This window comes from Gambusia affinis, linkage group LG15 (assembly GCF_019740435.1).
Source record: "Gambusia affinis linkage group LG15, SWU_Gaff_1.0, whole genome shotgun sequence".
Classification (NCBI taxonomy): Eukaryota; Metazoa; Chordata; class Actinopteri; order Cyprinodontiformes; family Poeciliidae; genus Gambusia; species Gambusia affinis.
In genome coordinates, this window is record NC_057882.1 from 26718929 (window position 1) to 26736621 (window position 17693).

Sequence of the window (17693 nt, forward strand, 5' to 3'; positions counted from 1 at the left end):
CGATGTGCCTCTGGGCAAGGCACTTAACCCCTAATTGCCAACCGATCTGCGTATCGATGTATAAATGTGTGTTTGTGAGTGTGACTGGGTGAATGTGACTCTAGTGTAAAGCGCTTTGAGTCAAAATGACTGGAAAAGTTCTATATAAGTTCAGTCCATTTACCAACACTGGAGCTCAGCTTGGGTTGCTAGGTAACAGATTGGACTCCTCTGGGGTTGCTAGGTAACAGATTAGGCTTCTATGGGGTTGCTAGGTAACAGGTTAGGCTTCTATGGGGTTGCTAGGTAACAGATTAGGCTTCTATGGGGTTGCTAGGTAACAGATTAGGCTTCTATGGGGTTGCTAGGTAACAGATTAGGCTTCTATGGGGTTGCTAGGTAACAGGTTAGGCTTCTATGGGGTTGCTAGGTAACAGGTTAGGCTTCTATGGGGTTGCTAGGTAACAGGTTAGGCTTCTATGGGGTTGCTAGGTAACAGGAAGCACCTCCTGATTTGTGGCGTTTCTTTCTGAAGTTTTTGTAACAGCTCGTTTTCCAGACACTAAAAAGCATAAATTTACTATCAAAACAGAGCTGGGTGTTTTTTTAAGTGATTTATTGTTTTTAGAAGCTGTTGAAACCCAAATGGAGGAATAAAAATGTGCTAAATGGGAATTTCCCCTTAAAGACTCTCAACAATGACCAAATTTGACAGCAGATTGTCCCTCCTGAGCTCCTGTCAGTACTGATCTGTGTCACAGTTTTCTGATTTTTATTGGTAAAAAAGAAAAGTTACAAGTCATTTATTATTTTCCTTCCATTTCACATTGATGCATTACTTTGTGTTGGTCTCTCATATAAAACTGGACTGCAGTGCTTTGAACTTTGTTTTTGTAACGTGACAAAATGTGAAACACTCGAGGCAACATGGCTGAGAAACACACAAGCAGCCATTTTCCCCACCAGACCAAGAGAAGATGACTCACTTTTACAAGAAACCAGAAGCTTTGATCTTGGTGTGAAGAAAAATGACTTGGGGGGCTGAGAAGAGAAACAGCGTCTGCAGGAGAAACTTTGATTTTCAGAAGGTAAAAGCAGAGCTTTGGACTAAAAGAATGACCTCAGAAAAACTCTTTGCTCAGAAGAGGACCGAGACGGAAAGAGAAAAACACTACATGACCAGACAGAGAAAAGTCTCCAAAAAGAAACAGACCGACATGAGTTGTTTCTATTTCATAGGAACTGAAAACTAGAGAAAGACTTTCAGCAAAAATGAGTAAAGTCTGAGAATAGAAAATAAGTGATAAATACATTGAAATGTATTCACCACAGACTTTGAGGAATTCTGACATATTTAAGGAATCCCTTTAACTAAAACTACCAACCAATCAAAATGGCCGTTATGAACAGGCCTGTCAACATCTTCACTTTTGTTTCTGTTGAGCATAAAGCCAAAAATTGAAGACTGCAAGGACTGGGCTGCTAAGGATTATTTTAGTCATCAATTAGCCTATTGATCATTCAGGTGATTATTAATTATTTTGAGAAAAAAAATTCTATGTGCTGCAGATACCACTGCATATATATTTCTGTACCTAGACATAGATGTGTGTGTGTGTGTCTGTGTGTGTGTTGCCATTCTCATATCCCTTCCCCCCATGACAAAATCTTAATTCTGCCTCATATTATATATATAATTAAAATACATATTTTTAATTATTATTATATCAAAATGTATTGAGTCGGGCCTGCAGAGCCCAAGGCGCCATTTATACAAGAACCGCCACTGTGATTTGGTTTTATTGTTTGTACTTTCAGTGATGTTATGGTGTTATAACAGTTGTTATCATCATCAGTACTATCAATAATATGCATTTAATTCAAAAGTATCTGTCCTTTTAAACTTGACGTAAGGACGTTAAAATTCACTCTACGTCACGCCACGTAAGTTCCAAAACTGGCGAAGCCGAGCGTGCTAAGGTCTTGGTAAATCCTTCATCGAACACCGATGCTGTTAAGGCTTTCCGTCAGTGGAGGCGTCATTTCCCCGCTTTCACTTCGCCTCTGGTGGGTGGTGGGCTGAGCTCCAGCCACACCCTCTTGTTGTTGTTGTCCCAGGAGATCCGCTGCTGGTTCCGCGGCTCCAGACGTCTCCCTCTCCGAGGCAGCTGGGCCCGCCGGCCGCGTGCATGCAGCAAAATGGCTCGAGCGGCTCCATCGGCTCTGACGGCGGCAGGGAGCGGCAGGCTCTGTCCTTCAGCCCGCTGCCCGCCGCTACTACTCGGGTGAGGCGGTTCATTCAGGAGCGACAGAGGACGCTGCCGCTGCCCAAAGTGATGGTGGTATTCTCGGCCGCTGGCGACGCGGACAAACCGAGCGATGCCATGTCCAGCTCGGACCCAACGGAGGAGGGCGACGGCGTCCGGAAGCCGCCGGCCTCCCCCTCCCCGAAGCACCGCGCACCGAGCAAGCCGCCCCGCGCCTCGCTGACCACCCTGGAGCCGCAGGAGGTGGGTAGGCCGCTTCACGGAAAGTCCCCACGCAGAGCATTATTTATTCACTAAATAACAACTAATGACGCTGCACAAAGAGGCTTCAATAAAACAAACCACTAAAATGTGTCCAGAGGCAGCCTTACAGACCAGGCAGCCATTAAACACATTACGTCTCCAATAACTCCACAGTTTGACTGTTTGTGGATATTTACTCTGCGGTCCGTGGTTGGCTTAGCCGCCGAGCCGCGCGGTGATTGGCTGGGAGCCGTGTCACGGTGATTGGCTGGGAGCCGTGTCACGGTGATTGGCTGGGAGCCGTCTCACGGTGATTTTCTATTGGATGATTAGATGGATTAAAATCCCCATGATAGATGGATTATTAATCCAGTGAGGGGAGGCCCTGGGGAAGACCCAGGACACGCTGGAGGGACGATGTCTCTCTGCTGGCCTGGGAACGCCTTGGGATTCCTGGGAACGCCTTGGGATTCCTGGGAACGCCTTGGGATTCCTGGGAACGCCTTGGGATTCCTGGAGGAGCTGGAAGAAGAGACTGGAGAGGGAAGACTGGGCCTCCATTCTGAAGCTGCTGACCCCACGACCCGACCAGGATAAAGTGAAGAAGATGGATGGATGGATGGATTATTGGAGTGTTATAAAGTTTTTATCACCTCCTACAGTTTTTGTTGCTCGATCCTCTTTGTCTTAGTTTTCCAGATCTGCAGCAAATTGGAGCAGCAACACTAAACTGGTATTTAAATGTAAAAAAAGAAATCACTTCTGTGTAAAATTAGTATGGCATAATTTGATTATTCCCATTTTTTATAGAAAAATAACCCCCATAAAATGAAGTGTGTTTCTTCTAAACTTGAAACAGTTTCAAAGAGCTGCTGTTCTGGAGGCTGGACAGATGAAATGTGACTTTTGGCTCTGGCTGATTCTGCTGTTCGACTCTCTGAGCTCTGGTCAGATTATGGGAAGACACATTTATGTTTGAGGAGTCTGGATGTTTGGACCTGAAATGGTTAAAAATGAGCGTCTCTGTCGGGTTGTGAGAAAAGCTTGGCGTTCGAAGCCACTTCCTGTGCAGCTGCTTTGCAGCCGAGCAGCAGTAGAAATATTTATGGTGTATGCAGGTCACCAGGTCAGGCGCTTGGCTCTCGTTACTTCCAGGCCCAGATAAAACCTCAAAACGTCCAAAGCAGATTTTTTTGGGTTGTGGGGAAAATAATCTTTTTTTTATTTTTTTTCTAGAACTAAAAAGCAACTTTAAAGGAGAAAAGGGGCATTTAAACGGTTAAAATCTCAGAATATGCATAAATATTTGGCATGTATGGCAAAACTGAAAATAAGATTATGAAAAACACATTTCATAATTTTTTGTTGCTGTTTAAAATAGATTGTTTTTTGATCTAAGCAGGTGGAGCAATTTTATGTATAAAATAAAATAATAACAATAACCCACCATGCATTACTCTGGAAATAACATCCAATTTACAAACAAAACGTGAAACTTCAGATTTAAATAGTTAAAATCCATCACTACTCATAAATAAATGAGTCTGGTGACTGAAGCCTTGAATTAATCATTTCACAGCAAAAAAAACTCAAAGTCTTACCAAGTATTTTGGTCTATTTTCTAGTGCAAATATCTGAATTCACTTGAAACAAAACTAAAGTAACTTACAGGAAACTTTTCAGTAAGATATAGGAGCTTTCTTAATAATTATTAAACATAATAATAAAAAATGAGTCCTGCATGTTTCAGGTGTTTCCCTTCTGCCACACCTGGATTGAATCTGTGGTGATTGACAGGTTTCTGGTGATGCAATCTTTAGAATCAGCTGCTCTGGATTAGAGGAACATCCTAAAACATGCAGGGCTGAGGACTGGAATTGAGAAGCGCTAGTTTAAATGAAATAATCTTAATCCTGGTATTTTTCCATCATTAATGAATTGTCGACTTTTATATGTTGATGAAAATCTGTAAGTTATTTTAGTTTATTTCTCAGATATTGGAACTAAACTAGACAATAACACTTGTTGGGATTCAGTTTTTACAGTGAAGAAGGATAAATGTTGCTATGGGAACCATCGTGACTTGAAGTTGGTTCTGTTTGGTTGAACTGTCCAGATATTCGACCATCAATAACTGATTATTAGATCTGTTTGTGATCAGTTTCCAGAGGTGATCTCCCTGAACGTGGGGGGAACCCTCTTCACCACGCGCCTGTCCACGCTGCGGCGCTATGACGACACCATGCTGGCCGCCATGTTCAGCGGGCGCCACTACATCCCGCGGGACGCCGAGGGCCGCTACTTCATCGACCGGGACGGCGCTTACTTTGGGTGAGCCCCGAACGGAACCAGCACGCAGTCAGGACAAACGGCGGCATCGTGTTGAAGAAAGTTTTAGTTCCTAAAAATCAAATGGTGTTCTCTGAGAGGCAGCTCGTTAAATCCTGATACGCTTTCATGGCTTCATCATTGAGAAACAAAAGGGCTGCATCAGCATCGTTTCGGTGACGTCACCGCTGGGTATCTCTGCATTAAGTGGAAAATCTGTGAATGAAACCAGAAAGAACGGACGAAACGCTGCAGAGGATTTTTATGAGTTTCAGAACTTTACTGAGATTCCTGATGAAATGAAAACACTTTAGACAATTTATGCAAATTACAAACAAAGCTGTGGGCATAATTATGAAGTCATGTTTTTCAGTTTGCAGTGCGGTCGCGTTGAAAAGATGCAATGTGGCGAATCCACCACAAGGAGGCGGTAAAGATTAAAAATCTCCGTACTTACAGTTTTAAACAATTATTCTCTTTAAACACATTTTTTATGATTAACTTTTCCATCCATCCATCCATTTTCTTTACACCCTTCTTCCCTAATGGGGTCGGGAGGGTTGCTGGTTCCTCTCCAGCTGCGTCCCGGGCGAGAGGCGGGTTCACCCTGGACAGGTCGCCAGTCTGTTGCAGGGCAACACAAAGACACACAACCATTCACACACACACACACACCGAGAGAGAATTTAGAGAAACCAATTAACCTGACAGTCATGTTTTTGGACTGTGGGAGGAAGCCGGAGAACCCGGAGAGAACCCACCATGCACAGGGAGAACATGCAAACTCCATGCAGAAAGACCCCGGGCCGGGAATCGAACCCAGGACCTTCTTGCTGCAAGGCAACAGCTCTACCAACTGCACCACTGTGCAGCCTGATTAACTTTTCAATTCTTTAAATTATTTTAATAGTTTTTAACCTTTTTTATTTTTGCTGTTTCAACATTAACATTTAAGTGACTGAGAAAAAAGGTTCCATGTTGTAAATCTGTTGCAGATGAATAAAGTGAAGACATACAGTAACTTCAAACTGTATGTCTGAAGTTAAATCAGACCAGATTTCTCCTGTCTTAGGTCAGTTAGAATCACAAATTATTCATATTTGCTAAACGCCAAAATCACAAGAGAGAGAATGAATATGTCAGGTTTAATTATTAAAGTCTTTAATCAGTGTTTAATTTTGAACTACATGACTGAGTCAAACCTTTGAATTCTAGATGACCAAACAATAAAAGAAGTTTGGTTTAATTTAACTTCAGACAGAGAGAGAAAAAAGTTTTTTTTATTGAGAGAAAACGTTTTTTTATTTGCTGGATGTTTCAATCTTTCAAAGTGTGCCCAATCACAGCCTGTCTTTATTTTAAAAATACATATTTATAATCATATTGGTACCTAAACTTTTTATTCTGAAGACATGAAAACATCTCTGACAATTTTAGTAAATGGAAATAATTTTGGAAATTCTAACTGACCTGAATCTAAAGAAATTCAGCCTGAATGAAAAGGTGGAGGAATCTTTTTATTCTGTGGATGTAAACTTTGGGTTTCAGCCGAACAAAGACTTTATATTTAATTCAGTCTCTAAAAACAGAAATCAAGCAAAATGGAAACTTGGTAGCTCAGCTTTACAGAAAGCAGACTGGAAAAGCATTTTTTATTTCTTGACGAAGTTTAAAACAACCAGAAGCCAGTTGAGTCATTTTAGACCTTAGATTTAATTTGATATTACGAATACAGAATTGACTTTTAATGTAATAAATGAAAAAATCTCATTTGCGCGATCACAACCTGCCTTTATTATAACTATATTTCCTGTTCCTTCAGGGTTTTATTTTACCTGTTTTTGTTCCGTTTTCCTAACTGAGATTTTCTTCCGTCTGAAGGGACATCCTGAACTTCCTGCGGGAAGGCGAGCTGCCGCAGCAGGACCGGATCCGGTCCGTCCACCGGGAGGCGCAGTACTACGCCATCGGGCCGCTGCTGGACCGCCTGGAGCAGACGCAGCCTCTGACCGGGGAGAAGGTCCGGCAGGCCTTCCTCGACCTGCTTCCCTACTACAGAGGTCTGATGCTAACACAGCTAGCCGCTAGCTTTGCCAACACAGCTGGAGGTTAGCTTGGCTAACATGGTTAGCTTTGCTAACACAGCAAGAGATTAGCTCGGCTAACATGGCTAGCTTCACTCACACAACTAGTGGCTAACTTTGCTAATACACCTAGTGGTTAGCTTCATTAACACAGCTAGCCTTGCTAGTTAGCTTTGCTAACACTGCTAGGGGCTAGCTTCACAACAACAACACATCTAACCATTCATCATGGCTACTGTTAGTCTAAATGTCTGAAAAGTGTGGCATACTTCTGTCTTTTGGGTGGTTGTCTGCTACAAGGGTGACCGTGAATCCTTAAAAAGTCTTAAATTCATGTGTCTAAAATTAAGGCCTTAAAACATCACATTCACTTAAAGAACTAAGAAAAAGCCAGGCAGCTAGGCTAAGCTAACACTGGTCATGTAGGTTAAAGAGCCAGCATTAAACCATTAGCAGGTAGAAACCTCAGCAAGCTGCCATGAACAATGAAGCAACTGGAGCTTCATGCAGAAACACACTTTATAACGTCCTTTATTTCTGGGATCACGTGATGCACGCTGTGGAATAGTCCTGTGTTTTTCATCTCCTCTCTGGGTCGAAGTAAATCTATAATTTAAGACAACAGCCCACCGTCTGAACTGAAAGCTTCGACATGTCTCTAGATAATTTTTTTGTATCTGCTGCATCGAGCAAAAAGAAGAACGGAGGTCGGAAAGGTGGGGCTAATGCTAGCAAATCCACAGCTAGCCAAAACGACCAAGATGATGTGGCTGAAGACATGGAGCAGGGCTGCACTGTGAGGGACCTGGAAGAAGCTAACACTCTAAAAGAAGACATCATAGTAGAGCGAGTTACCAAGAATATCGAAAAAATACTGGACAGAAAAGTAGCTGCAATTCTTAAACCAGTCTGTGAACTCGCAGAGAAAATCGACAGCATGACGCGGCGAATGGCTGCTGCTGAACAGCGCATCTCTGATCTGGAAGACGTAACAACAAGAAGCGCACCTAGAATGGACGGAGATGGTGGAGAAAACTATTGGAAGAACACTGGAAAGGCTGGACAGCCTGGAAAACCAAAGCAGGCGCCAGAACATTAAGATTATGGGACTAAAAGACGGCAGAGAACCGGCGGGTTTTTTCAAGGAGTGGAGTCCTAAAGTCCTGGGTCTGCAGCAGACAGATAAAAATCCAAACAGCCCACCGCACAGGACGGGCAAAGTGACCGAGACCATCCACAGGCAGTCCTGGTGAGACTCCACAACGACATCCATAAACTAAAGATTCTCAACGCTGCAAGGAATAAAGGAATAATTCAAGTAGAAGGTCGCAGAGTCTCCTTTTACCAGGAGTTTTCTGCGGAAATTGTCAGAAAGAGACGGGAGTCCTCAGGCGCTCGGCGACAGCTGTCAAGTATCTTTCCTGTTCCCTGCGGTTATCAAGATCTTCTACCAGAATGTGACGACCAGATCTCTATCTGACATGAAAGAAATGAACGAATTCATCGAGACACTTCATAAATGACTTCACATGGATCTGTCCACATGTTAGAGTGACATAATGATGAGAGGGAAACACTGAACACTCGTAAGATTAATAACATTATTCATCATTTTAAATCCGTTCTGCTTATATTGTTTTACAAATAAGAACGGTATGTTGAGATGAAACATCTCCATTATATCCTGGGGTTTAATAATCAGACCCAGAGAGGGCAGGCGGCTTCATTCCTTCTGTTTCTGATCCTGGTTCCTCACTGGACCTCCTCCTGCTGTACCTTGGCGTTAGAGTATGACCAGTTTGTTATTGTTATTTTTTTGTGTAGTTTGTTATGGTCACTATTTCTTTAGAATCTGGTCCAAGCTCTGTTAATGTTCGGGTTTTTGGTTGGAACGTTTTTGTTGGTTTGTCAGCACAGAACACAATTTGTGGCAGACATGTTGCAGTTTAACTTGTTTTATTTTATTCATGTCTTTTAAAAGACAGCATAAAGTAACATTGATATACTCTGAAGATGAGCATTAAGGTTTGCACATGGAATAATAAAAAGGAAGGCTATCCTAAATAGTTTAAAAAAGAACAGGAACCAAGAAACTCATCTCACGGATGAGGAACATAAAAAATATTTAAGAGAACGGGTAGAACAAGTTTACTTCTCATCATACTCAACAAATAAAAGGGGTCATAATCTTAATACATAAATTCTCCCTTTCACAGTTTTAGACACAGAAGGGGAATCATCTTGATGAAGGTATTTTATATGGACATATTTGTGTTTATGGCCCAAATATGAATGATGAAGATTTCTTTGCTGTCCTCCTCAGTCAAATTGCTGAGATGGATTGCCCAAACATATTTATCGGTGGTGACTTTAATTGCCCTTTATGCCCTCATATGGATAGGTGCCCCCCCCCCCAAAACATCCAGTCTAAAACCTCTAGTGCTGTAAAATATATTCTAGAGGATTTAATAGACATATAGGCGATACAAAGCGAGGCGAAGACGATGAGAGTCGGTGAAGCAGACAGGTCTGACCATAAGGAGGCGATATGAGGAGAGGAGAGGCGATGAGAGGCGATGAGGCGATGAGGCGATGAGAGGCGATGAGAGGCGATGAGGCGATGAGAGGCGATGAGGCGATGAGAGGCGATGAGGCGATGAGAGGCGATGAGGCGAGATGAGAGGCGATGAGGCGAGGCGATATGAGGCGATGAGGCGATGAGAGGCGATGAGGCGATGGCGATGAGAGGCGATATGAGGCGATGAGAGGCGATGAGGCGATGAGAGGCGATGAGGCGATATGAAGCGATGAGAGGCGATATGAGGCGAGGCGATGAGAGGCGATGAGAGGTGATGAGGCGATGAGAGGCGATGAGAGGCGATGAGAGGCGATGAGGCGATGAGAGGCGATGAGGCGATGAGAGGCGATGAGGCGAGGCGATGAGAGGCGATATGAGGCGATGAGAGGCGATGAGGCGAGGCGATATGAGGCGAGGCGATGAGGCGATATGAGGCGAGGCGATGAGGCGATCCTGAATTCAGGATGAAAACTGTCGTCATCATATGGATAATAAATGAATGCTTCAAACTGTTTTATGAAAAATGTTACTGTTCTGAAGTAAAAAAATTATGCACTAGAACATAAACTGCTGGATAAATTAAATATACCACAATTGGCACCAGAACAGGCAAATCTATTAGAAGGACCTACAACAACTGTAGAAATTGAAAATCTCTTCTCTCCAATCTGGTAAATGTCCAGCTGCTGATGGATTTCCTGCTGAGTTTTTTAAATCCTTAGAAGGCAAAATTATCTCATTATTGGAACGAGTCTTTAATACATCTCTAGAAACATCAAAACTACCTGATACCATGTATATGGCAAATATTACTGTAATCCCAACAACAATGTTGGTCATATCGACCAATCAGCCTCTTGGTGTAGACATGAAGATTTTATCCACTAGATTGGAAAATGTAGACTTCAACATAGTCAATCTAGACCAAGCTGGCTTTATAAAGGAGCGACTGTCATCAAATAATACTACACGACTTATCAATATCATCCAACACCTTAACCAGACACAAATACAGCCATCATTGTCTCAATGGATGCTGAAAAGGCCTTTGACTAGGTCAAACTGGAGTATATGCTTGAAGTGTTGAGAAGATTTGGACTTGAAGAAAATCTTCTAAATTGGGTAAAACATCTTTCTAAAAAGCTCACAGCATCCGTCTTGACAAACGGCCTCTTACCTGCATCCTTTGGTCTGACAGGGAAAACCTCTTTCTCTGCTACTTTTCTCTTTGGCTCTGGAGCCACAATTAGACAAAACAATGATATTAAAGGTATATTAAGAAAAAAAGTGTATAAAATATTAATATATGCTGATGATGTACTGTTAACTTTGACAGACCCTGTGAAATCTATCCTGTCTCTAATTGACTGTCAACAAATTTGGTAAGATATCTGGGTGTAAGGTAAATTATGGAAAATCAGAAATAATGCCTTTACTATTGACCAGGGAGAACCAACGTTCATCAAGCTATTTTGATGGGCTGCTACAGGATTAAAATATCTAGGAATACACATCACACCTACAATTAAAGTTGCAAACAGCCTCATGTGTCCCTGGCTTCAGATGGAGGAACGTGTTTGTAAACCTCATCATCCTATAAATATGATCAATAAACCAGAGAACTCCACTGACTGTCAAAGATCATTAATAATACTGTGAAGGCATGGGGCATTTTGAGGAAAATGTTTGGTCAGAACAGAAATCTTTCATCTCCAAAACATTGGTAGATAATCTGGATCTGACAGTAGGGGGCGCTGGACCTGATCACCAGGAAACACGATCTGAGGAACAACGGAAACTTCAAGACATTTGAGGATTTAAGAATAAATTATGACATTTTCTCCAGGGACTTTTATAAATATCTTCAGCTCAGTCATTACATTCAGGCAACAATGGAGCCACTGCAGCTCCCAGAGGATTATTAGTTATTAGAAAAAACTATTCTTGATTGTCATAAATGTGGGAGGTTTGTGTCAAAACTCTGTGGTGAATTATAATCCCTAAGGAAAGATAATCTGGAGAATTTAAGATCAACCTGGAATCATAATTGATTCAGAAGCATTTTGACTAGAATCTCAGTATTTAACCGTTACAAAGAAAAGCAATATAATATTTTACATAATGTATAAAAATCTCCAGGACTCACCAGGAAGTTCTCCAAATCGTCCCAAATGTAAAGTGACCAGAGGAACCAGAGTTCTCAGTGTGTGGAGAAATGATCTGTTATAGATAACAGTACAGATCATTTCTACTAGTTTTATATCTGGATAACGAGGCTGAAGTTCCTGTTGATGTTTCAATAAGTTGGTTGTGATGCTGCTTCCATCCTCCATGGAAAAACTGACGTCCTGAAGTTATTGGATTAGAAAGACTGAGATTGTCTGAAAGGGAAATTTTATACTTTTATTAAACTATAGGAACGTATTCTTAAATACTTCAAAATGTCCAAATTAAAAAAGCAGCAGTGTGAATCAGAATGATGTAAATGTTTAGGTTTCTGTATAAATTGGTTACTTTTCTCATGTGATGCTGTAATTTCTGAACAAGCTTCTGGTTTTGTTTTCTATATCAGTGCTGTGTAAGTTTTTTATTGTTCTTTCCTTTTATCTTTTGGTATAAATGTTCAAAGTACCTAATAAAACATAATATAAAAAAAAAAAAAAAAAAAATAGAAATCCTTCATTTATAGCAACATGCAAAATTTAAAAGTGGCAAGTAAAGAGCCTGATGAGCCGAGGATTCTGGGTAAAATCACCTGGAGCCAGAGGAAAATCCGGCTTTAAGCAGATTAATCTGTCATTATGGATGATTATTACATTATGAGAGCTGCACTATTAATTACACCTGCTACTAGTTTGGTTAATTATTCTCTCTGGCTTCAGAAGCTGCTCTAGGGACACTTTTACTTTAGTTATGATGGGTAACCATAGCAACAAGGTAGCAGTTGACTTTCTTAATTCCTAGAAGCTGTTTATGTTTTTATGTTTAGTATTTAGTGCTCATAGGCTGATAGGAGTTACCGAACATTAACGTGTTTTCACTGAACCGCCGTGATTTCAGACAATCTGGAGCGCATCGTGGAGATCGCCAAGCTGCGGGCGATGCAGAAGAAGGCGCGCTTCGCCAAGCTGAAGGTGTGCGTCTACAAGGAGGAGATGCCCATCACGCCGTACGAGCGGCCGCTCTTCAACTCGCTGCGCTTCGAGCGCGCCGACGGCGACGCCAAGCTGTTTGAGCACCACTGCGACGTGGACGTGTCGTTCGGGCCGTGGGAGGCCGTGGCCGACGTCTACGACCTGCTGCACTGCATCGTCGGCGACCTGGCGCAGCGCGGCATCGCTGCAGAGCAGCAGTGCATCGGCGTCTGCGACAAGCACCTCATCAACCACTACTACTGCAAGAGGCCCATCTACGAGTTCAAGATCACCTGGTGGTGAAAGGCAGAGCGGACCGGAACCGAACCGGAACCGGGACCGGAACCGGGACCGGAACCGGGACCGGGATGCAGTGCGGCTTTTAACTCTGTTTTCTATTCAAACTGACAGGATTTTACAATGTGACCCTTTAAATCTGCTTCCTGTTTCCTCAAACATTTCACAGTTTCCTGTCGCCTTCATCGTGAGTTAAAGGTTAAAGGAGATTACGGCAGAATGTTGGGGCCACCTTTTTTAATCCAATGATTAGCAGATTAAAAACATAATAAAGTCGTAAAATGACCAGAAAAGTTATTTTTAACATAATCAGATGCTGAGATTTTTCATATCTGTAAAACCAAAACATGCTCAACATTCCTTATTAAATGTTTATTATTTTTGGTGAAGGACGTAGAAAACGACTTCATTCTAACAATAATTTGACTTTATTGTCATCCAGATTTTCTCATATTTTACGATTTTATTCTGGTATCTGGTTCTAAAACTCTGTCTCTCAGACAAACCAAACATTTTAAAGTTTTTGGGGCTCCAAATGTTTTCAGTTCATCTCTGGATCCGTTTCTGTTCAGTCGGGTCCAAATTACTACAAATGACATGAAACCCAAACCAACTTAACTCCAGTTAAACATCCGGCCGTATTTTCGATCCTCCTGTATGAGGCGACAGTGGGAAGAAACCAGACGGTTCTCCTGGCTGAACTCTAGGAAGTGACAGAAACAGGAGTGGAGATTTATCTGATGGAAAGAGAAAACCGAGATCCTGCAAACACTGAGCCAGGAATCCTTTCTCTTTAATTTAACACGCATCTGTTTCCCATTCAGGGTCAAACTGCAGCTTGTTTTTACCCCAGTAAATCAACCAGCTATGCAAAGACAGAGTAATTAAACTAATTTTTTGTCTAGACGATGGTGGAGTCGTTGTTTTCATATTTCCTGAAGCCACATCGTCCTCAGTCCTTTTTTCAGCAGTTATTTCCTGTTGGCATCAGATTCGTGTGTTTCCATTTGGAGGAGTAACCATGGAAACATCCAGCCGTCTGATTGGACGTCTTAACGCTCCACCAGGAAGCCCGACGCCTCCTGTTCCGATCAATGGATGAATTGAACCGGGATCGATAGCGATCCATCGGCAGCTTTTTGTTCTGATCGCAGCTAATAATCGCGGCTCGATGTTGTGACGTGAAGTCAGATGTGATATTTTCCTATAGGTTTTGTGTCAGGTGAACTGTGAGATATATTTTCTTTACGCGTCACTGAAGGAGCGTTGAGAAAGGTTCAGCGGAGGTCAGCGTGTTTTTGTTTCATTGGTCACTAAAATAAGGAGATTCTCTGTTTTAAGGGATTGCATTGCTGGAGATTTGATGCTCAGAGGTGAATTTTTGCAGCCACTGTAGATGTTCAAATTTTATTAGAAAATAGCGCCACCTTCAGGGAGAATGTTTGATTTTTTTTTTTAAGCTTTTGTTATTTCCATCACTTGAGTCCTGCTGTACTTGACTGTTACTGAGCACCATGTGATTGTAACAGAAAAGTCTTATTTATGTTTGGTAACGTCATCCGTTTTAATTCATGATAGAAATCAACTCTTTCATCAGATTTTCTCAATTTGCCACATAATTCTGAAGCACTACATTCTTCCCCTGAAACATGACTAATCTTTATGACTTCCAGTGTTTTTAATGTTTTTATATTGCTGTTTATGTTTGTTTTAGCTTCTAGGAAGCTCCAGATCTCTAGTTGTCTTTTATTTGTCTGTATTTAAAAAAATTAAACAATTTTTATGTTGTGGTACAATAAAACTGTTTAACTGCAATAGGATTTCTCTGCTTTTATTTATGTTTTGTGGAAAACATTTACAAAACTTGTGTATGTATGTATATATATATATATGTATATATATATATATATATAACAAGTTAGCAACAGCTGGCAACAACGTCACTGAATGCATTTTAATTTTGGATCATCGATCATTAAAAACAGCCAAATTTTTAATGATGCTATAAAATCACACAGTATGGTTTGTCTTCAAGGAGCTAACAGCTAGCAATGCATATATTTCACACCCGAATATATGCTCTTATTGTGAAGGGAGAAGGTGAGGTGAGACACCAACGGTTTTACGTCATTCTATCTTTGGTTTGGATTGGAAGACATTGAGAATAAAAAAGACTTGAATTATATTTTTGTCTTTTTCTGCCGACTTCCACAAGCTCATTGTTTGCTACTGCCAGCAAAACAATGGCCAGGACTTCACTATCAACACACGGCATGTCTAAAATAATGCTTGTTATTTTAGAGGTATTTGGACCGTACGGCTCTGGAAATGAGCCTTTCCGTAAACCATTCTTTATACCAGCAGAACTTGCAGTACTTTGTGAAAACAGAGGACTTTTCCCAAGAAAATCAACATTTAGCTAGGAACCTGGAACAGGTTTTGGTGTGGTGCGTAATGAATCATGAGGATTAATAAACACAACAACTTAACATTTTAATTTATTTACTTTTACCTTCAGCATCCTTGAATTTAGACTACAAAATCGCTGCTAGAAATAAAAATGGCGGATTCACGAAGTCGGTTAACCGGAAGTCCTTGACCTTATTTATCAGTTCTTTGTCAAATTCTGACAATGGACTGAAAAATACGATACAAACCAAATGTATAGATATCTCCGCACCAACAGTAGAGACTAAAATAAACCTTTCTACACTTGTAGAGATTCCGAGTACAAACAGGCATTTATATTTCTATTTAAAGTCTTGACTGAACATAAATATGTTTAATAAAAGAGGAAATGTGCTTAAAGCGTGTAACGGTGGCGTTTCTGTAACGTGAGTGGTGTCATCAGCTCTGAGTTTTTAAAGCGTCTTCACTGGTAATGACTGTAATGACTTTCCCGGTTGGATTTTAGTCAAAATATAAAATATAAATACAGCAGAAAATGAAATAAAATCTGGTTAAAATCTAGTCATTCAGGTAACGGTAAATAAATAAGATACAATCATGGCTAATGTATCTCATGATTATAACTTTGTTTCTCCCAATTATACATTTAAATAAAAATATTAATGGCCAGCATTTTGGTACATGTGTCTCTTTTACAGTAATGTTTTAGTATCGTTCCCTTTGCTGCTTAATAAAGCGTACTTTATAATAACCATAAATGTTTTATCTCTGCTGTTTGTTTTGTTTTGCATTATTTTATCAGACTTTCAGTGATATTCTCTCCAGGCCCAGTGGATTTCAGGACGACGTCTCCAACCTGGCAACCCAACTGAAGAACAGCTCCTCAACCCGTTTGAATGAATATGCACTCTTAGCCGCTGTTGTCATGGCAACACAATAATAGCCGAGCCGGGCCATATGCTGCATGCGCTGCTTGTCAAACGTGTTTAAAAAGGTGTTTACTGTCTGATTGTACAAACAAACGCTGCGCTAACATTTATCTGATTTATCAGCAGATTAACAGGCGGTGGATTCTGACCAACATTTCATGACCTGAGCTGCTGCACAATTAAATCAGTCACAAATTACTCGGGAAAGAGAAGCAACCACACTCAAAAAATAAAGTTGTCCAAGCAGAACAGATGAAGAGATAAATGTTAAATGCTAAGGCTTCTTCCCAGGGCAGCACATTCTGGGAGGAGGGTCGCAGTTACTTGCCACGCCCCCAATTCCTACTGACCACTGCTGCTGGTGACGCCCTGAATCACTACTGAACACGCCCCCAAACATTTCTGACCACGCCCTGAACCACAACTGGCCACGCCCCTATCTAAACATTTACACTCACAGTGGAAACAACTGCAAACAGATGAATAATTATACAACTGTACAACTTAGGTAATAGGGCGGGTCTATGCTGGGGTTGCTATGGTAACGGGCAGGCTAAGCTGGGGTTGGGAGGTTTTTCAAACGGCTCATTTTCCAGGCACCAAAAAGGTTCAGTGTTTTTTTAAGATCTAATTTCTTTTAAGTCATGTTTGATATTTATAATTTTTTGAAGGTTTAGTTTGTTGACTGTGCGATTAAATGAGATCATGTGACACCGCCCCTTTAAGGAGTCCAACAGAAATATTTAGTCTGGACATCTCTGATATAAAAGCACAAGTGTTTGTGCTCCATGTTTCTGCTGATGCTCATCATAACCCTCTGCTTCTCTAAGGGAAACGGCTGAAGGTTAAAGGTCATCGGCGTTCCTGGGTGGGATCTGTTTTCTCGCTCACGGCTCCATCCAGCCGTATCTGGGACTTCCCCCCCCGGCGTCTCTTGCTGAGTTTTACTCATCTGCTGACCTACTTGCTTCGGCTGCCGCCATGTTGGACAGGAGATTATAAACGTTTCTGTTTTAGCATCGATGCTAAAATCCAGCTGAGCTTTTAGACAATCAGCAAAACTATTTTCCTTCTGATGTTTGTTCTCCATCATGATGGAGTGAATCATATTGATAATTCAGAAAAAATAAATGAAAACACACATCTGAGAATAATTTTAACATGTTTGGATTTGTTTCATGTCTAAGATTACAAGTCGAGTATTTCCTCCTAGGAGCAAAAACAAATATATTTATCTGATTTACAACCAGTGAGGTTGAGACATGAATCAAAAGGTGTTATGGATAAATTGATTAAATAATATAATTCCTCCGGCAGCGGCCAAAATCAGATAAATAAATGAGAATTCAGCATTTCATTCTGATGATGTACTATATTTTGTTATCTGATTATGTTTGACAGAATCAAATATACTAACAAATATATTAATAAATTGTCACAATGTC

At 41.1% G+C, this 17693-nt stretch overlaps 1 protein-coding gene across 1 annotated transcript; it reads left to right on the forward strand.

The window, feature by feature from the left end:
- The first annotated feature begins 1727 nt into the window (after positions 1-1727).
- Positions 1728-14725, forward strand: kctd7 (potassium channel tetramerization domain containing 7). Its single transcript, XM_044140513.1, has 4 exons — positions 1728-2489; positions 4651-4820; positions 6699-6877; positions 12540-14725. The coding sequence occupies exons 1-4, from the start codon at positions 2169-2171 to the stop codon at positions 12914-12916; spliced, it is 1047 nt and encodes a 348-aa protein (XP_043996448.1). The 5' UTR covers positions 1728-2168; the 3' UTR covers positions 12917-14725.
- Positions 14726-17693: the final 2968 nt, after the last annotated feature.